Below are 22,201 nucleotides of genomic sequence, written 5' to 3' on the forward strand. Positions count from 1 at the left end.
TGGAAAAATAATACTTTAAAAATAATTTCTAGAGGAAGAAGAAAATGAGGAGAGGAGGAAGGGTTCCTATTTTATATCGTCATTATTGTCTAAGTATTATTTTTCAGTTTCCCAGTTGATTAATGTTTCCTGTCTTCATTCCTACATCTAACATTACTTAATATAATCAATGTCACATGAAAACTGAGAATTATCAAATACACTGCTAGATTATATGTATAAGCTAATCAAAAGTTTAGCTAAAATTCAAAATTGGACAAATCAAAATAGTAACTAGAAGCAGAAAAGTCATCCTGCCCAGCAAAGTAGCAAGTAAAACTGTGCCTGCATAAGCCAAGTACTCCATATGAAAAGAGAAAATTTCAGCAAACACTGAAGTATGTGAAATTATCCAGACTTTTTACACCATGCAGACAAAGAAAGCTATTTATTTAACTTAATATTTTAAGTTGTCTAGGGAGTAGCGAATACAGTGCGGTTATTTAAAAGACATGCTTTAGTAGTAAAAAAAACAAACTATTCTAATTAAAGTGAAGGTAATTTCAGGTTATCTATGTTGATGAGAAAACAGCAAGATCATAAAAGATGAATTCCACAAATATATTCTGGACTTACTATGAAAGGTCATCAAACTTGGGAAAAATTATAGCCAACATGATTGTTTTCACTTTCTTTCCTTTTCTCCTCTTAGGACACAAACTACAAATATTTTGAACAATGAAAATCCAAAGAAAGAGAGAAGGAAGGAGGAGGATACAGAGTTTTAAAATTTTCTCAGAATGTCTGCATAAACAATTCAATAATTGAGAATCCTATCAATGATTCATTTGAAATTTTCTAGCATTTTCATTCTGTGGGCATGGTTTTTAAAAGTAGATTTTATTAGTAAGAGAAACAAATGTTGTATTGAGTAGAAATAAAAACATTTATTTTTGAAGATGGAAATTAGCCTCCTTCTTCGGAATGGACATACCTGATTTCCATCCCTTCGTGTGAGATGAAGGAAAGGTCCATCTTTAGGGGGAAAGGAGGTGGCATTTCCCCATCAGAAGCCTGCAGAGGATCTCTGAGGCTATCAGAGGCCATCAGTCTATGAATAATCCATACTGGACAGAACTGAAGTGGCAACCTGTATCAAGTTCTTGCAAGATTCAAAAATAAAAATTTTCTCTTTGCAGAAAGCTTCCTTGTCTGTAGGAAAAAGAAGTAAAGGTTCCATACACCAGAACAGAAACATTTATGGGCAGATATACGTCATGCACACACACACATACGCCCCATGCATGTGAGCCCACGTACAAGGTCTCAACACAAAACTGTTGAAAAATAATCACCTTCCAAAGAGCACATATAAATAAGGTCTAGTGAGAGTTATGACACAATTTGCTCTTTCCAAAAATATGCAAATATTTAAATATAATTAATCATGAAACTTGGAACAGGATTCAGAATCACAGGACAGTTTTAATTGTGTTACTGTTTGAAATTAATCACACTAATATTCAAAGTTTTGTTAGAATAATATCAGGTTGAATTTATTCTAAAAATATCCATGACTATTCCACGAGAGAAACGGCGTACGGTGGGGGGGGGGGGGAACAATGTAAGAAATGTCTGTAAATAATGAATGGTGGATAAGATGAGGAGCAGGTTAGTTGAAACCACCTGAATTTCAAGGTAGAAAAACAGCACAACTCATTTCATCTGACATCTGTGTTTGTTACAGAAATAAACTGGGAGTCAAGAGATCAGGGCTTTACTGCACTTCTGCAACCATGCAAGTCACTAGGTCCATCAGGAAAAGGTCACATTCCCGTTAAGTTACCCGTGAGGGAGACTGCCGTTAAATGAGGTTTATCCCTGAAATTCTCTGCTCTGGCAGCTGCAGAATTCATCACTGAGGCCACCACTGCGGGGCTGCCTCAGGAAGGTGGGCCATGTATGCGCACCCAGTTCCCACTGCCTGAAGTCATCTGTCACATTATTCCCAAATAATGAACACTGCAGTTAGACTGCTACACGCACGCCAAGTTCCCCAAATGTTGCTGGTTGTACATACGTAAAATCCTACTAATATTTCCTCTAAGTTTAATCTGTTTTAAGAAAAATAACTTTGTTCTGAGTAGAATACAGTTAGTTTTGTTTAATCACTTCAACTAGTAAACTATACCATGGATACCTGTGCAGATTTGTATACTTGTGTTCAAATACAGCGTCATACAAAATGAAGTTTGGTTTGACTGTCATATAAAGTAATTATTGTTAATCTAAAACCAAACTTCATTCCATCCAAAAAAAAAAAAAACAGTAATATATTGTTGGACCAGATATCTTCTAGAAAATGCTACGCCATTGTGTTCTAAATTACCTAATACATTTGGCACATAATTCTGTATCGTGTCCAAATAGCTTTACTTTGATGTCCTAATTTCCTTATTTGCTTTGATATTATTTTATTATATTGGTTTATAAATATACCCTTAGAATCAGAAGTATATGACACTGATTTTTGTAGAGGAACTTGTGGATTTTCTGCGGTATAAACAAGTAACATCTAGATTTTAAGCTACAGCACTTTCATGATTAATTTAAGATATTAAGTAAGAATTTATATGTGATATTTTCTTACTTTGATGAACATAGAAGTGACAGAAATTGATATTAATTATTCTGCTATTAAGTTCTGAGAGTCATTCTTCCAATTCCATTTCTTAGGTCTATAAAGTGCTTATTTAAAATCTGAGGCTATGTGCAAAAGTAACTAAAATCTCAATATGATTATTTCATTAAGTAATTGTATTTTTAAAAAATAATGCTATTGTTTGTTTCACTGTATTCATTAAAAATCTAAATATATTTCCTGGTATTTTTTTCTTCCTTGATGCATCACTTAACTGCAAGAAATCTAGAATTTATTTTTAGACAGTTTTCCTTTACAAGTAATGTGGAATCATCTATAATAAATAGTTTCTTTTCAGTTGAATTTCTTGATAAGATTTCTTGGAAAAAGTATGTGGAAAAATAGCTAAATGTTATTTTTCTCATTGTGTTTTCATAAATTCATAACCCCTTCTAAAATTTTTAGAACATTGGTTGCAAACAGAGCCACTTAAGAGTTAAGTCTCATAAAATATTTCTGGATTACCATACACAATCTAGCAAACATTTACTAAATTTGCTGTAAGATATTATAAGCTATATAAAAAAATGATAAAGTTTAGCTCCATTCAAAACACTTGTATTACTATTTGACTAATTAATAAACATAAATTTAAAAAATTTCTTCACTCTCAGCGATCAAAGTCTACTAGATAATGTTTTCAAATCTAGAAAATATTTGGGGTAACAGGTAGAAATATGATGTTTTTCTCCGAAAGTTATTTTTATATTTAAATTAGATGAAAACTGAGAAAACTGGAGAAAACCTACACTACACTACCTTCCCACCTTAGCACAAACATTCTTGGTATTTTTACATAGCAGCTTTCAGAGCTGCCCCAGCCACGTGCTTAGCTGTGTGCACAGTGCACAGACACCTTTAATCCTGGATTTTCATTATCTTACCACATGCAGCTTTTGACACCGTAAAACCATTAAACCATCTTTATGGCGTGAAGAGTCCGCACAGTGCATTTGAAGCTCGTTTCCAATTTCTGTCCCTATCACAGTGCACTGAAAATCCTTCTTTCAGATTTTGAAATACTTCTGTGTGAGAGCCCCAGGAATGGAATTTCTGAGGCAAATAGGATAGTCATTGTAATAACTCTTGATTCCTATGCTAAATTTATTTCTAGAGAGTTTGTCACAGTAAACCCAGTAATGTTTTATCAATTCCCCTGAGTGAATTTTAGCGTTAAAAAAATCCTGTAATTTTGTTTGTGAAATATTCCCATGGTGTACATGCCTACTTCCCAATAAATATGACGAGTTATTTAGCTTTTAATACATGATCATATATTACACTTACAGCATTATTAGAGCTCTGAAATAATATTTTAAATGTGAATAGAACCTATATTCTCAAGTGGGCAATTTTTGTAACTTATAATTTGGTAAGATGGTCATAATCAGGACATTCAATAACCTTGCCATCTCTTTATTGTACCACACCAGCTCTTTTTCACAAATATGTTTTTATCTTCCCTTTTCCTGAGCAAACATTTTCCTCACTAACAGAAACTCCCAAGAATTTAAATGTGAAATAGATCTAATTACTTATCTGGGTCTACAGTGTTTTAAATACGAATCTGAAAAACTGCCAAGACTTTTCAATGAATCAAAAAGAAAACACTGAATGTTTATACTTAATTATCTTGGACTTTATAAAATAATAATCTAATAAAGAAGTGAAAAGTATTATCTGTTGCTTTCCAGGTCACAAATATGTTGAGTGTAACATGTAACTAACACCATTTATAAAGGGCATGATCAGCTCTTATGGTTAAAACTAAGACAAACTGGGGTTTAAATGCTTTGTGAATTAGCAGTTTACTTATCTTCTCAGTGCCTTCATCTGTCAAATGAATATAACGGTAAGAATATTACAGCTTTACTTTGATTCTTAAAGAGATAATGTATGACTCCATAATAAGTTCTCAGAATGGCAGCTACTGTGAGTTTGGAGGGTTAATTTCCCCTTGAAATTCATTGTTCAGTTTACTTAATTACATTTCAATATTACTGTCTTAAAGACACAGACAAATAACCTCTCTTTACGATTTGGAAAGTTCTGCGTGAAAAGATATATCAGAGAATGAATTTTAAATATTAATTTAATCATACTTTGTCACCAGTATACGTAGCATGCATCTTTTTTAAATGAAATGAATAATTAAAGTAAAGGAGTCTAAATATTAATATTATGATAAAATTTAAATATTTTTAAAATAAATATTTAGGTGCCTCTAAGAAGCCTTATCTCTAACCACTGGATCACTTAAAATTTGTAAAATACATATTTATAAAATATTGAAGTCTAAGAAAGTCTTCCTCTCATTGAAATAAAATTAAAATTCTACATTGAATAACAAAATTTAAGTGAATGAGAATAATTTTTTTTTATTATTTACTTACTTACTTTTATTGAGGTATAGCTGATTTACAATGCTACGTTTATTTCGAGTGTACAACACTGTGACTCAACATTTTTATAGACTGGCTATATTCCCTGTGCTGTACATTACATCCTTGTAGCTTATTTATTTCATATACAATAGTTTGTACCTCCTAGTCGCCTGCCCCTCTCCGATCCCTCCCCCTCTTCTCTCCCCACTGGTAACCCCTAGTTTGTTTTTCTATACCTTAGAATTTTTTTACCGCTCTGCCCACCCCCCGAACCCCAACTCTCCAGGTTCGCTGCGCCTCTGGGATGCAAGTCTCGTTTTCCGCGCACTCGGGCAGCGGTTTCCGCACACAAAACAGCCCTCTCCGCGGCGCACGGCTCTGCCCGGCTCGGCGCAGGAAGCGCAGTCGGGGCCGGGGGTGGGGACGCGGCGCCCCCCGCCCGCTGCCCGCCTCCCGCCGCCCGCGCGGGCCCCGGGGAAGGCGCGGTTACCGGCTCGGTCGGCGCTGACCTTCGCCGCCGAGGCTGTGGCTGTGGCTGCAGCCGCCGCGTTCCCGTGTTAATAACTGCTGCCTGGTTATTTCCATGGAGACCCTCCCTCCAATCCCTCCCCGGCCCCCGCGCCGCGCCGCCGCCCCCCTGCGCCGCCGCCGCCGCCGCCGCCGCCGCCGCGTCTCCGCACTTGCCGAGAGAGACGCAGACCGCGCGAGCTCGCGAGCAGCGGAGGTGGTTCGGGAGCCAGGCTACCCCCTCCCTGCGCTTCCGTGGCCGTGGCCGCAGCCAAGTCCTGTCACCGGGGAAAGGACGGGGCGGAAATTTGCCTTCTGCGCCCCCGGGGAGGGGGCAAAGGTGGACAGAGGGTTCTCCTGCGAGCAGACCCTGGCCGCGGGGCCCGCGGCATTTCTCGGGGGAGTCGTCTGAGAAGGCGACCCGGGGAGAGGTGAAGAGTGAGGAGAGAAGGGAGAGGGGACAAAACGGGTGACTGGAGGGTGACCTGTGGGTGACTAGAAGTGAAAGGAGAGAGAGTAAGCAGATGGCTCCACGGGAGAGCAAAGGGCAGTGCCAAAAAAGAAAGCGCGCGGATGGGACAGGCCGACGCTGCAGAGTAGAGGCAGTGGCGGCGAGGAAGATGCCCCCGCGCCAAGATCGGGGAGAACCAAGTACCGGGTTCGCCCCGGGAGGAGCCTCCCCCGGCTCTCTGGCCGGACCCCTCTGCCAGCAGCCTGCACCCCAGGGCGCACCTCTCACGCCCTGTGTCTGCTGCTGCGCCCTGGAGGAGCCCGTCGTCCACCAGTTCTCCCTCAGCTCCTAAAAGGATAGGCTTCCCCTCCGTATCTGAGAATTTTTAAAAGGCAGATAAATCTGAGGGAAGGAAGGAATGAGAACAAGAGAGCCAAGATTCATTGTATTTTGATTGTATTTTCATGTATGACTTAGACCTCAATGGAACTTGTGAACCATTAATTTCAATTACACTGAAAGCCCCAGACAGACTCTGGGCATTGTAAATCTCGTTAATTCTAAGTAAATGGGTACTGGAACAAACGGATTTTGAATGAACTTAATCCAAAGTACCTAATAATTAAAACATAATTGGAATTCAGTTGCTTTAAATTGCTTGCCAGTCTGAAAGGCGCTACACTAAGGCTTATCACAATTTTATCTATTTTTAACAGTTTCAGAATATTAATTTTTAGAGGTACAATCTTGAAATTGAAAAGGGAGTTTCAAAGATGTTTCTGTTTTCTTAAAATTTAGGGACCTTTAAACAAATTTCACTTCTTAAGAGGGAATTTTTACTGTAAGTTGGTTCAACTAAACATTAAATTCCGACAAAGACATGTCAACTGCTAAATATATCTGATAACATTATTTTTAGTAAAATTATAATTCCTATATTTCTACCTCTCTTACTGCACTCATTTCTATGGTGAGGAGGTGAAGTATGATTCTAATAGCTATTTAATAAGAATGAAAACAAGATAAGAGGAATAAGAAACATGTTGCTAAGCAGTATGAATAAAAAATACATTGCTAAAATGAAACCACATATTCCAAAAACAAAGATAAATTATTTTGAAAAATTCTGCCACTTTTCGGAAGTCTCCTATCACTATCCTTATACACTTGTAAAGAGGACAGTCACTGTATGAAAATATTACCATAATAATTTTGTTATTTTTACTAGCCTTTGAAATATTTGACTAGAATTTATCTACGATCCCAGTTTTTGAGAGCTGCATTTCATCAGGGACTTTACTGTTAATATCCTAACTTTAAGTAGAAAATTGTTAAACTAGAATAAATGTTCATGCATTCTGTGCACCTCCAAGTTAATTTACACCAAAACTATGAACAATGGATAGCATACAATTTAAGCCAATCCACCTTGAAAATCCATAATACACATATGCAGCATGAGGATACTGATGCCCGAGAAGAAATGTGCTCTGAAGCTCTTCTTGGATACAGTACTATCAGATTTGAATTCAGTTCTCATTTTGTTGAACTGGGATGTGATCATTTCAGGCACTTCAGCACCACAAAATTTGTCATACAATTTAGACTCAGAAAAAAGACCACACCAAATCTTGACATAATCGTATTTACAGACCTAGAAATAAGCATGGTTACTGTAATCACCAGATCTGAAAACATCAGATGATTGACATTTATTTTTGAAAAATGTGTCATATTCTTCTCTCTTTACTCCTGTGTTAGTCAAACTAGACTTAACAGGTAAAGACAAAATCAAGAAAATTGTCCAAATATGAAGCAGACAGCATGAGAGTATATATCCAAGAGATGTATATACAAATGTATGCTTGTATATGTGTATTTACAGCATACATCTTTTCCAAAAAATACAGAGTTAAGGAAAACTGAGATGAATATTTAACAATGCATGACTGAACTCTGGAAGAATGGAGAATCCTAACTCTAATGCTTATGGCTCTGTGGCCTCAGAAGAATGTTCAGTACTTGCTTCCTTATCTATAAAAGGAAGAGGATAACACCCGCTCCCTCTTTCTGACCAGATTATGATGAAGATCACATGAGATAATTCTGTAAAAGTGCCAGGCTCAAATTACTGTTCCATATAGGAAGCATTACTTTTAGTTCCAAATGCACTGATTACTGAACTTACAGATGGAATTTCTGCAAAGAGAACACAAAAAATGGACAAATTAATACTTCTATTGTAATAATAATTGTTATAGATATTTTATTAGACATGTCTCCTTAGGCAAAAGGCGGTTTATCAAAGATGACAGCCATGCAGGAAAACAAAGGGAAAAAAGTAGTCTAATGCTTATTTATTCAAATTTTCCTGTTTCGAATATTGAAATACCCTATTCTTTAGCTTGTCCATTTATACAGAATTTATAAATTAGAAACACCTTCATAATGAATAGATTCCTTTATCAAGGATGAGAAAAAATTATCTTTCATAAAGTTGGAATGACAATTTTAAAAAAATACACTTCCACTCACAAACCAGGCACTACGTTCTGCTGGAATTAATGAAGCAAGACAGGTTAAGGTTCAGTGTGGTTTTCAGTCAAGAGAAAATGCCAGCTCTAGGAAACAGAGTCACACAGCTTGTAAAGTTTGGTGGGCTTTCCTGTTGAAGGATTGTCACAGAAGGGCAGCAGCAAGTCCTGTGCCTGAATTTTACAAATGACTGAGCAAGTTTCAGAGCATTAATACATCGAGGGAGAAGCAATGTAATAACAGAGGTGATTAAATCCCACATGCTTCCTGGTGGATTCCGGAGGATGAGAAAGATTTCTGCATACAAAAGGGGGGGAAAAAACCCTGCAGGGGACATTCACCAACAGGAACTTTAGATTAACAGAGGCAAAACCTCAACTAATCAATCAGCCTGAGAATTGCTGGCATTGTAACTTCTGCATTGCTGTTGCTAAGAATTCTCGGTTGACACTAGAGGCAAAGATGGAGTGGCAGAGGCTAAGAGATATACCAAAGAAATAATATTTATCATTGTTCTCATTTTAATAAAAGCCTGGATGTTGTATACCAAGTGTTTAAATACCAATTTCCCTGTCACTTGTCCTGCTTAGAATGTACTTCGGGGCAAGGTCTTTTTCACATTGCAAGGCATTGACCCACAGGAACTAAATTACAACCATGGACCACATAGGGTAACAGTTTGAAATGTAATTAAAATCTGTGTGTTTTAAAAGAAAGACAAATATTTCATGTATCTGATTTTAAAATTTAAAAGAAAGATACTAATCACAGACCACATGGAAATGAAAAAGAAATTCAGTTGCTTTCTGAGAGAGATCTATGAGATTTTAAATTTTGATTTGGAAATTAAAAACTGGGAAGAAAAACATTTTCATATTATATCTGTTTTATGTTAAGGCTAGTATTGTCAGAGAAGACAAGAATAAGACAGAGAAAAGAGAAGAAAAATAAGGAAAAAGAGGCCAAGATGGAATGGCAGAGGAAGGTGGGATGGGGGAGGAAAAGAGAGGAAAAGTTGGGAGGGACAAGGGGAAGCAGTTACACAAATGGAAAACAGGGGCGGAGTGTCAGAAAAGCAGAAATGGAAAGCACAAGACAAAGACATGAGAGAGGAAGAGAAACAGAGGAAGACAGAGGGAAAGGATAGCAGGTGAGGCGAGGCAAGCTAGCAGTTCAGAGGATTCTGAACTCTGTTCCTTAAACGCACTAGTGGACACTACTGCTCCACTGAGTCTGAAGCATTAACAATTATCATCACTGTCTTTGGGAATGTCATTTAACTATTTAACACAACTGGTCACAGATGACTTTAGAAGAATTACATATTTGGCAAAGGACTGAATCTTTTTTAAGGTAATGGTAGATAATCCAAATAAAAATATCCAGAGTCCAAAAAAGAAACTGACCATCTTGGAGGATGCTTCCTGGAAACAAATACAGACTAGAGATGTATAAATACTTCTGGTTCTTCGGGGGGAAATGGAAGTGGTGGTAGGGAGGGAAGGGGTGCATTTGCTTTCATCAGAGGCTTGGTGCTAGGCTCTCTGCATGTACGAATTTGGTTTAAATTACCACTCCTAAATCAGAGAGCTCCCAATCTGACCTTTCACATTCTCCCTAGCGAATCCTCTGCTTTGCCTAAAACATCACTACTACCATTTAAATAAACATATGAAAAGCAGAATATATCTCCTTTGCTCCAACATTGCCATTATTAACTATATAATCACTATTTTTCCAAAACCCTTGGACTGTTATATTAATCATAGCTGTTATCTTTTTTTTTTTCTCTTGCTTTCATCCTCCCAACTCTGCTAATTCCTCTTTTCTACTGATAATAGAGGAATTGCTTGGTTCCCCGTGCCTTCATCTCTCCAACATTCACAGCCTGGACCACTAAAGCCCCATACCTGACTACTTGATCTGGGAACCCAACTGTTCCCTGTGTTTAATGAAAGGACCCTTGGCCTACAAGTGGCCTAGTTCAGCATTATTAGCTAAACTCCTGTTCTTAATCTGACTTTGTAACCTGGTACTGTTACCTAGGCCACTTGCCCTTGTGACCAAATTCTCAACTACATTCCTTTTCCTCACTTATATATATAACCAGTACGTACTGAGTACCTAACTACGACCTGCTTTTGTTGTTGTTACTGTTAAGAAAACTGGGATGCTATTGTTTCATAATTATGTTTTGAAAATACGCTTTGTTTGCTTAATGTTTTGTGAGCAATTTCCTCTGATTAAATATTCCAGTTTATGATGTACCATAATCTATTTATCCAACACTCTAGTTGGATGTTTGGGTTGATATGTTTACACTATTATAAATAATACAGCAGTGAGTATTCATATAGACAAATCTTTGCACATACCTACAAAAATTTCCTTAGGGCAATCTGGAATTGCTACATCAGAAGTTATAAATATCCCTAAGGTAGTACATGATCATTGCCAAATTGTCCTACATCAGCAGTTTCTAAAAAGGGGAGTAGTTGCTTTCAGGGGACACTTGATAGTGTCTGGAGACATTATTAATTGTCAGAACTGGGCAAGCATCCGGTGGGTAGAGGCCAGGGATGCTGTGAAACATCGTACCATGCACAGGTAGCCCCACTTCCCCCAACAAAGAATTATCAAGTTCAAAACGTCAATAGTGCCACTTCTTAGACACCTGACCTGACATAACGGTCCCATCAGTGCTTGTTACTTTGAGATGAAATAAAGGCTATAATAAGGGCTCTTCTATTCATTCAAAGATAATTTACAAAGGACCTACTTATACCATATACTGTGGTAGATGCTCAAGTAGCATTCAGGGAGGAGAGCCAGGAGTAAAGAGAGGAGGTGGCTTGGAAGTAAATTTTGACTTCACTTGTGAGAGGGAAAGCACATCTATTTCATTCTATACCTTCATATCTTTTCATATCATTTTGCATTAAATTATTTCCATATAATTCTGCATTAAATTATACAGCTTCACAAGGTTGCTACAAGAAATGATTAACATTGTTACATTGCTACATGTGTGAATTCTTGATCCTGATTATTTCAAGGCAATCTCTAAAGAATAAAACTGATTGTTTCTTCAACAGAAACTCAAGGTCTTAAGTATAAAACATCCCCATGGTGACAGTGGCTCCTTCCCCAGTTGATCTTTTTGTTCTTTAATTTAACATAGTAGATCTTCTCAATTTGCTTAATTCAGAGGTGGAAAAATGTTTTCTTGCCCTTTCTATTTTAAATGAGTAGGTACTCCCTGAGTCCCATTTCCTTTCTGGCTATTTAGTGGAACTCACAGCAGGCACGGTAAAAAGGAGACACCAAAGCTGTTCCTCTGGTTGCCTCACTTAAGGAATGGATGGCAAAGGACAGAGGGTAAAGCTGCCTCGGCTCCCAGCTCTGCCATCAGCCTCCTCTCCAGAGATTCTGCGCTCCTCTGCCTGCTTGGTCAATTCCTGGCACGTTTACTGCCACTGGTTCCTCTCCTTCTTGCTTCTCTGCTGATTAGTCTCCAGGCTAAGATAAAAAGGAGATGCTGTGGCTGTCCTGGGCTTTCAAAGCCAGTGCTCAAAGAAGAGGAAATAAGAGAAGAATCTGGCCCCAGACTCACATACATGAAGACAGAAAAAAAAGAAGCCAGCCTTGACCACTGCATAGAGCACACAATCCATCACTTAGAGGTCCTCTGGAAGCAAAAGGAGGAGGAGACTAAGGGGGAAAGTGGGTGCTTCATAAAGGTGGCCATTAGAGACAGATTACAGCTTCCCTTTTCCAGAGGACTTTATGCAGAAAAGAATAAAAATCTAGATTGGTTTCCTTAGCAACCCTGGGATAATCTTTCCCACAATGTCCCAAACCTACAGTTCTTCATTCTATTACAGCTGTTATTAAAACTTTAAATATGTAATCATGTACATTAAGTTGCCAAATACCCATAAAAACTATTAGCCCATTAAACTGCACACAGTCATTTAAATGAAAAACGAGTACCATCTAATTTCTTTAAATTGAAAAAAGTAAAGGTTAAAACATTCTGATAATCTGACAAAGTAATACTGGCACCAAAAATACAAAAAGGATAATGCATAGCATTATAATTAGCATCATGTCTAAACAAAAACAAAACAAAACAAAAAACCAAGCCTATCTTTCATTCAGTGAATAGTCAATACATTTAAAGTAAAATTATGCCATAGACTCTACCTAGCCTAACAAATTATTAGAAGTTGATTGCAAGCACTAAAGTTAAGTATTCACTTACCCTTTAATGTCAAACGTAGGAATTTGTTTAGTTTACAAGTACTGGTTCCAAAACAAATACTGCCATTTTTTAAAATCCCAAGGATTTCAAGAACAAAACTATAAATGATCAGTCTGGAGATTTCACATGGGAATTTATAGTATGGAAACCCAACGGATACTTTTGGGATAGGCAGAAGTAGAAAAAGAGGCATACTGATCAATTAAAAAAAAATTAACACAACTTTTTTAATGTTTGTCAAATGCAGCATATGTATTATGGCCAATAAATCCTGACAGTCTAATGTTCACTTAAAGCATTTAATCGCTTTAAAGTCATCATTACCTGTGTATACGGCATCAAGTATGTGTGGTACTGTATTAAAATGTGCCCAAGATTTGTTTAATCAGGTATGGTTAGACATGAAGACATGGTAATGGTTGTCATAAAGGAGGAAGTTCTACTCCCAGATCCCTAGAAACAGGCATGACCCACCACGTAGGGCTACATGGGGACAGATTAGGGTCAGTCAGGAGCAGAAGGGGAGAGGGCAGAGCATGGCCAGAGCCCACACCCTTGCTCTGCCTCCGAAGAGCTGTGTGACCTTGGGCAAGTCATTGAAACCCTTTGGGTCTCGGTTTTCTCACCTGCAGAATGGGGAGACCCTCCCAACCCCACAGGGATGCTGAGAGGAAGAGAAAAGGCAACAAGTGGGCAAGGCTGTGTGGGGTGGGGTGGAAGGGCAGTGGCTGGGGGGACAGAAGGGGGATGCTAGGGTGATGATCAGGGGGGCTGTCCCACCACAGGGAACTGTGGGCCCCTCCTCGGCCTCTGACATCCCCATGGCTGCGTCCGGCCTCCTGTTACCATTGTCGTCCTCGATCTCAGAGGGTCCCGTGGAGACGCAGTCGGACACCTTCACTCTCCCAGGGGGGCTGAAGTGGGGGCCATCCACTTTGCCTTCCTTGCAGAGATGGGTCAGGATCTGGCTGGGCTTCATGAGGTCCTGCCAGATATTGCAGCCATGTCTGTGGGAGGAGACACACGGGCTTGCTGGGGGAAATGGTCCCGGCCAGTTCTCTTGGGCTGGCTGTTGCTGCGTGTCAGTGAGTCCTGCCCTGTGTTCCAGGATCGGCTGAGACACTAGGGCTTCCTGCCCTGGGCTCCAACCCCACGTGCTCAGTGTCCCAAGGACGAGCATCCTGTCTCCCCAAGTGCGGCCTACACCATTCCCCCACTGTGTCCACTCCTCCACAATGTCAAAGACTCCATGAGGAAACTGATCATCAGACTGGTTAAGGGGCTTGATCAGGGTCACACAGCCCACAGGCTGGCCAGATGCCCTGTGGACTGTCCCCAGCACACAGTGCTGCCCCTCTTCTCAGCCCCCTTTTCTCTCCTCATCTTGTCCCCTCTGTCTTGGAATCTGCTGTCCTGGCCCCTGAAGGCTGAGCCCAGAGCCTGTAGGGGTGGAGGCCTGGCTGGGACAGAAATCATAATAGGTCTCCCTTCCCAAACCACATGGTCTGAATCTCATTTATAGAGTCCAGGTGCAGCAGGTATGGCCGGCCTCACCCCACCCTGCCCCGTGCATGTGGATAGTTCTGGGCGATGCCACGGGCAGTGCAGTTCTTGCTGTCAAAGCCATTCTCCAGGTCGATCTTGGTTTCCCCGATGTGGTCATCAGCGCCTGCAAGATCCCAGTCATCCATGGCCACCGTCAGCATGGATTCCATGGGGAAGGAGGCCTTGATGTCAAAGGACCTGGTGGGAGGGGCTGGGAGAAGGGCTGAGGGTCAGGGTGGGGTGGGAGGTAGTCTGGGCTGAGGAGGTCAGGCTGGGGTGGCGGTGGGGAAGCAAGAGGCCTTACCTCCCAAAGACAGGCTTGAGCTGCTTGGAGATGGAATTCTCCTTCTCACGGGCATCTGTCTTGCCCAGCCGTGCAATGATGTAGGGGTCGGCTTTGACACTGATGTCTGCAGGTGCAGGTAGGTCTCTGGCCTGGGATGGAGGGGTGGTCCTGAGCAGGCTCCCCACACCCTCCTCATCTCCCAGTGCCCCTGCTCCCTCCCTGATGGCCCCGTGATGGTGAAGGGCAGAGCACTGGACCAGAGATTCCTGTGACCCTAGGCAAGATGCCAACCCTCTCTGGGCCTTGGCTTCCTCCCCTATAAATTATGGGAACCAGACTCACTGACCTCTAGGGTGCCTCCCAGTTGGAGGCTGTCAGTTTGCAGCTGCTTCAGCCCCTCCTGGGCGGGAGGATTGCGGGGCTGTGGGGAGGGGATGTGAGGGGACTCTCACCCGGGTGACAGAGACTTGGAGCAGCACGTTGATGGGGTCATTGCTGGGGATGCCCTGTGACATGCCATAGGTGGGGTTGTAGCCGGCTTTCCAAGACATGTCCTCTGGGAGGGGCACTTTGTTCGTGCAGAGGGAGCCCTGGGGTGAGGCAAGCGTGGGTCAGGGTGCAGGTTCCCATGGGCACAGGCAGGGGTGGCACTCAAAACAGCCAAGAGCACTGAGGGTCTGTGCCCTGCTGCGGTGGGGCCTTAACCCTTTAGTTGCTGGATAACAGGGAGTCAGGTTTTCTGGAAGGAGTGGCCAGGGAGGCAACTCTACGAGAGGAGGGGTGGGGAGCTGGGTTCAGGGCAGATGCTCTTTGTCAATCAGCATGGAATTATTTTCATATTTTATCGAGCAGGATAGCTGATGGTTCCACCTGGCTGTGGGGAGAGGAGCTGGTAAGGGGCTCAGGACTCAGGGCCTGGGGCTCAGGGTCTGGACCCACACTCCCTGCCTGACCTTGAACTGGCCCACAATGCTTTCCTCCTCGGTCGAGCCATTCATCATCTCCCATCTTGCCCCACAGCAGGTTGAAAGTGTGCAGCCAGTCCTCGAAGTTGTCCAACTCTGAGTCCAGCTCTTTGGGGTACACCTGAGCAGGGCCTGGCCATCAGGAACTGAGGCCAGTCCCTGGACCTCCGTCTTGCCCCATCTGCCACCTGGTGCCCCAGGTGTGACCCCCACACTCTGATGGCATCTGCTTCCAGACCCTCACCTTGAGCTCATCAATCTTGGGTCTCTTCTTCTCGGGGGCCTAAGACACCTGACTGGGGCCTAGGCTCTGGGTTCTCTTCTCCTTCTCCTCCTTTGCAGCCCTCGCCTTCTCCTTGCCCTTCATCAGCCCCTTCAGGCCTGGCCAGAAACAGATATGGAGGTGGAGATGATCTGAGCAGGAAGGCCAGGGTTGGACACCCAGCTCCGGTGCTTTGCTAGGTTAACTTTGCAGGTCTCTGTGTGCTCATCTGGAACATGCAGACAATGCTGCCTGGCATGCCTGCCTCCCACGGGGCCGGGACCCAGGATGCCGGGAATGTGCAAAGACTACGTTGTGCCCTTTGACAGAGAGGGGCATGGAAGAAGCTTGGCTCTGGTGCCAGCTTGCTCTGTTCTCTGGCCTCAGTCCACCTGTCTTTAACATTAAGAGAATTGTTCTATATGAGCATTTTGCAAACAGCATTCAGTGGAACACCAGGTGTAGGAGTTCTTGGAATGCTTTAAAAGAAAGTGTATACACACACACACACACACACACACACACACACACACACACACACACACACAGAGAGAGAGAGAGAAAATAAGTTGGTGAAATAATTTATCCTGTGTCTTCCTTTTAGAGATTGAGAATAACATTTGTATACTAAAGGCACTGAGAAGTCCTGTACCCAAGGACATGCTTAACCCATTTGACCCAAGAACTCCCTTTTCCCTCCAGAATACCCACTCATAGTGTTCCATGGAAAATGTCTAGAAATGCTGAATGGAATGAGCTCTGAGGTCTCTTCCAGCTCTGATGCTCTGTGGCTTTAAGTGTCTGTCCATCACTCTGCTGAATTGATCAGAGTAAAAGCCACTGTAGATAAGGGCCTCAGCCTGCTTCCTGGTGGCCAAGGATGCCTGATATCTGCTATTGGCTGCTGCAGCTTTAGGGGCCCATGAGAAGGGGAAAGAGAAATAGCCGGGGTGTGACAGGCAGGGGAGCTTCCTACCCCACAGGGCTCCAGGGCTCCAGGGCTCACCCTCAGTATTGCCCATCTCCTCCTTCTCCTCCAAGTCAATTCCTGGGGCCTTTTGCTGTTGAAGTTGCTGCCAAAAGATGAGATGAGGAACAGGGAAGGGGTTAACAGTCCCCTCCTCAGGAAGGGGACTGTTAACCCCACTCTGTGGTCTCAGACCAGTCTTCAATGCTTAGAAGCACAAATTCTTTCCTACTGGGTTTCAAACCCACCATGAGCTTTGCTTAAGTGGGTTAAAAAAGTTTATGATATGTACAATATGGCTTAACCGTTCTTAGAAGTTTATGATTCTTTAAATTGTGTATCACTGAAAAACATGTGCCCTTTAATGTTGCTTCTTAGAGGTACTTTTTTAATGTAGAAGAATACAACTAAATAAGAAAATGTGTTTCATATTCTCCAAGGGCCATGTACCCAGGCAATAGAAATACAAGCAAAAATAGACAAATGGAAGCTGACTACATTTATAAGTTTTTGCACAGGAAAGGAAACCATAAGCAAAACAAAAAGACACCCTACAGGTTGGGAGAAAATGTTTGCAAAAGATGAGACTGACAAGGGCTTATTTCCAGAATATATAAACACCTCATACAAGTTAATAAAAAGAAAACAAACAACCCAATCCAAAAATGGGCAGAAGACCTACACAAGCGAGTCTCCAGTGAAGACATAGAAAGGCCAATAGGCACATGAAATAATGCTCGATATCGCTAATTATCAGAGAAATGCAAATCCAAACTACAATGAGGTATCACCTGACACCAGTCAGAATGGCCATCCTTAAACAGTCCACAAATGATAAATGCTGGAGAAGGTGTGGAGAAAAAGGAACCTTCCTACACTGTTGACGGGAATGTAGTTTGGTGCAGCCACTGTGGAAAACAGCATGGAGATTCCTCAAAGAACTAAAAATAGATGTACCATATGATCCATCAATCCCAATCCTGGGCATATATCTGGAGGCAACTCTAATTCAAAAAGATATATGTACCCCAACGTTCATAGCAGCACTATTTACAATAGCCAAGACATGGAAGCAGCCTTAATGTCCATCAACAGATGACTGGATGAAGAAGTTGTGGTATATTTTACAATGGAATACTACTCAGCCATAAATAATGATAAAATAATGCCATTTGCAGCAACATGGTTGGATCTGGAGGTTGCCATTCTATGTGATGTAAGCCAGAAAGAGAAAGAAAAATGCCATATGAAGTCACTTATATGTGAAATCTGGAAAAAAGACAAATGAACTTACAAAATATAAACAGACTCACCGAAATAGAAAACAAACTGATGGGTACCAAGGGGGGAAAGGGGTGGGAAGGGATAAACTGGGAGTTCAAGATTTGCAGATACAAACTACTATATATAAAATAGATAAACAACAAGTTTATACTGTATAGCAGAGGGAACTATATCAGTGTCTTCTAGTAACCTATAATGAAAAAGAATGTGAAAACGAATATGTGTATATATATGTATGCCTGAACTATTACGTTGTATATTAGAAATTGTACATTTAAACTGACTATTCTTCAATTAAAAAAAAAAGAAAAAGAAAATGTGCTTCAGTCAGTACACACTGGACACTAAACCACCAGGTTTCAAACAAGGTGCCACCGCCACCTGGTGGTAGCCTGTGCAAATGACAAGAATAGACACAAGGTCGCCTCTTGGATGGATGGAGCTCCTGCCTGGCCAACTTGAATCCAGGAGGTGATGGGGGGAGAAGATACTACTAGGTGTCCCCAATTATCAGCTCTCCTGCCCTTCAAACATGTTTCTGGACACACAGCAGCGAAGCTAAGATGACATCTCCCAGCCTCCCTCGCAGCCAAGTGTGACTATGGGTCTAGATTCCAGCCAACATGAGTGAAAGTGGTATTTGCAGCTTCTCGGTTGGGCATTTAAAGGGAAGGGAGAAGCCTCCTCTTGTCTTGACAATTCCTGTGCACTGGTGTTGGGATGTGATGGCAAGCCATCTCTAGCCACACAGATGCCAGTAACAAGATGCCAGGGTATTGCTCCCTGACACCATGGAATCACCACACCACCTTCTCCTTGCTTACACCAATCTAACTTACTACAGCAGCTTAGCCTGTGCTCTGACGAACGTGGATGGTAAGCAGTACACCCAACTTGGGACCCAGAAAGGGCCTGGGGGGAGAGTGTGGCTGGATCAGCTCGGCTGAGGAAACACCACCACAGGCACACGTCCCTCCTGGTCAGCCAGTCAGTCAGGGGGTGCCTTGAGCTCGGTCAGCAGTGTGGAGAAGGGACAAACGAGGACGAGGACAATTGCTCTTTCTGGAAACCACCATCTGGCTCAGCAGACAGAACCCACGTGCACACGATAGGGAAGAACGTTTCACAGCAACGGTGACCGAGGGGTGTAAAGTAAAGTAGCGTGAGGTGTTAGATAGAAATAGACGTGCAGGTGCTACTGAGAAGTTGTTCCCTTTTGGCCTCTGAGTGCATGTTTCTCTTCGTCCTCAAAGGTCACCTCCTCTGTGAAGCCTTCCCTGACTCCCCCAGGCACTGAATTGCCTTTGTTATTGCACCATGATGGATCTGCTTACATGTCCATTTTGCATGTCCAGGAAATACCCAGGGCAGGTACAGCATCTTATCTTTAGGCTCCCATAGCATCCAGGTTGGTGTCTGATCATGTATACTCAAGAGATATTTGTGCAGAAAATGAATGAAGACAAGAGAAAACCAAGCCCGTGAAGGAGGACTGGCCCTCCATTCTGGAAAAAGTGAGTCTTGAGCTAGAACTTCAAGGCTGCTCCAAGCTCATGTTGATAGAGTAGGGGCCGGGAAAGAAGCTGGACTGGAGGGTCTGATGGGGAGATGTGGTCAGCTCTCCCAGCCTAGTCCCTCCTCGGGCCTCAACCCCGGCCCGAGGCCTCAGCTCCTTCATGGTGTCGATGGCAGCGAAGCACTTGGACTGCCAGTCCCGCATGCTCTCATCCAGCTCCTCCTCCTCCGTCTCTTCTGATATGCCCTTCTCCTTCTCCTTCTTCTCGTCCTCATCAGCCTGAAGGGCTGGCCAGGTCCGGAGTCCTGCATACATCCCCACAACCTGACCATTCCCAGAGCCCTGGACCATCTGGGAGTCCCCCATCCATTCTGACCATCTGCTCCCCGGAAGCCCTGGGCTCCAGGAGGCCCTGGGGGGCCACCAATGTCAAAGGAGCAGGGCCTTGATTTGTGGAAATGGATGCCATGGCCCACAGAGGGTCGTGACCTGCCAGCGTGAACCACCAGCTGAGGCAGAACCAGCACCCGGGGACCCTGCTCCCCAAGCAGCTCTCTCCAGCTGCCTCTCCGGGGGGGTGTGCTGGCCAGAGCGCCAGGGGCTGGGGGTGTCTCAGTCCCTGAAGCTGCTCCCCTTGGCCTGATACCCTGCATGGTGTAGGGTCTTCTCTCCCCAGAACCCACTGTGGTCCCCACACTCACCACGTCCACCGTGATGGCTGCATCAGAAGTCTGCAGGGGGGAAGCAAGGAGACAGGGACAGGCCTTAGCCACGGGGCTGGACGTGGAGGCAGCAGCACAGCCAGGGAGGGAGGAGGAGAGGGAGCTGATGCAGGGCCGCTCCCTGTGCGCTGCGAGCGCCTGTCCTCACACAGCCAGTTCTGAGGCCGTGAAGGCTCTGCCTTGCAGATGTTTCCTCAGTCCTTCCAGGGCGGTGGCTGGCAACCCTGGCTGCACGTTAGAATCACTGGGGGCTTTCAAAAGTGACCGGTTGCAGGGCTCCACCAAGTCTAAATGGTGGTGCTGGGCCCTGGGATGGCTGCGCACAACCAGGGGATCCCTGCAGTGCACAGGCCACGTCGGGAGGGGAAGCTGGCAAGGTATGAGGCCAGCGCTTGGTGATGTCGGCTACAGGGGGGCAAGGGCCTCAACAGGGAAGTGGACACTCAGTGACACAGCTGAAGAGGATCCTGGTGACACGGCCCCACAGGAGCCCAGGGCCTGTGGGATGATGGGGAAGCTTGGGCAAGTGATGTCCTCTGTTCACTGATGGCCTGGATACCCTCAGGGGGAGGTCAGGAGGCTGGGAGCTGAGGGCGGCGTGGGGTCTCCAGGTGCAGCCCTGGAGCCCTAGCCGTGCCACCCGGGCCTGTGGGCCAGGCCTGGGCCTCAGCTGCTCCCCTTTCCATAGAGCCACACCCGCACTAGCTCAGCTGGGACTCTCTGGGGACCAGGATGATGGGGGTAAGGGAAGATCCTTTCAGACCCAGCTCAGGCTTCAGAAGCTGGGGGGCACCCCAGGCTGCATGAAGCACGCGATGTGAGGAATGGGGTACAGAGCAAGTGATGGGGGTCTGGGGGGAGGCCCGACCGCTTTCTTCCACAATGTCTGGACCCAGGATGTCCTGTTCCAGGCCGGCCTCCATCCTGCCCTCCTCGGCAGAGGCCACCTCCACACCTGAACCCCCAGGTCTCCCTCTGGCAGTTAAACAGCCCTAGTCCCAAAGGACGAGTAAGGAGCTTCCACCCGGAAATTCGTCCCCAAGCCAGGTGTGGGAGGGTCTTTTGTGAATGGCTGGGAAGGAACCCAGGGACCCTCTGGAAAGAACCCTGTTGTTCACACAAGGAATCCATTGCCTATGGTGTTTGTTGGAATAAAAGTAATTGCAGGCTATGACTTCACATGGTCACTGTTCTCCCTGCCTCTCATACATGCGCACCACATTTTCAGGCATGTGTCCCCAGATGCATGCCATCCCAGGACAGTCTAGGACAGGGCTGTGTGCACATGCAGTCAGGGGAGGCCCTGTCCCATCACATGCTGAAGGAGAAGTGACTTTATCAATGTACTGTCTCACAGGTGGACTGGCCTGGCTCTGGTAAAGTGTCACATACAGGTGCACATCCGCAGCCAGCGTGGGACTGACCCCAGGCACCTCACTGCGTCCAGCTTCACCATGGTCTCCAGCTTCTTGACAGGCACCTCTGGCTCCATGTTCACCACGATCTCCCCTGCGGGGTGAGAGGAGGGCCCCCCCATTGTACAGCACACGGCAGCCCTGGGGGAGTCTGCCTGGACAGAGAGATGGACAGACAGACAGGGAAGAGCAGGAGTAATGGTGAGAGTCAGGGGTGGATGAAATGACCGGAGGTTAAAGCTGATTCTGGAGCTTTATGAGGGGAGAGGGAGGGAGGCGACAGCTGAGGGAGAAAAGATTGGCACAGGCAGAGGACGAGGTGGCCAGAGAGGAGGGTGGGCTGCAGTGAGTGACACAGTAGAGGCTGGGAGGGGTCCTGGGTCTTCTCAAGACCTGGCAGAGGAAGTCATCTGCCCTC

The 22,201-nt window shown here is 44.0% G+C and overlaps 1 protein-coding gene and 1 pseudogene across 1 annotated transcript; both read right to left on the minus strand.

The window, feature by feature from the left end:
* Positions 1 to 7,436: 7,436 nt before the first annotated feature.
* Positions 7,437 to 22,201, minus strand: part of LOC141578280 (tolloid-like protein 1) — a 253,168-nt pseudogene continuing 238,403 nt past the window's right edge.
* Positions 12,235 to 21,860, minus strand: LOC141578445 (otoferlin-like). Its single transcript, XM_074368912.1, is given in 12 exon segments — positions 12,235 to 12,245; positions 13,602 to 13,828; positions 14,376 to 14,564; positions 14,671 to 14,801; positions 15,105 to 15,242; positions 15,606 to 15,645; positions 15,647 to 15,738; positions 15,862 to 15,998; positions 16,886 to 16,952; positions 19,782 to 19,925; positions 20,348 to 20,377; positions 21,807 to 21,860. Coding segments are annotated over 12 exon segments (1,260 nt in total).

This window comes from Camelus bactrianus, chromosome 8 (assembly GCF_048773025.1).
Source record: "Camelus bactrianus isolate YW-2024 breed Bactrian camel chromosome 8, ASM4877302v1, whole genome shotgun sequence".
NCBI classification, from domain to species: domain Eukaryota; kingdom Metazoa; phylum Chordata; class Mammalia; order Artiodactyla; family Camelidae; genus Camelus; species Camelus bactrianus.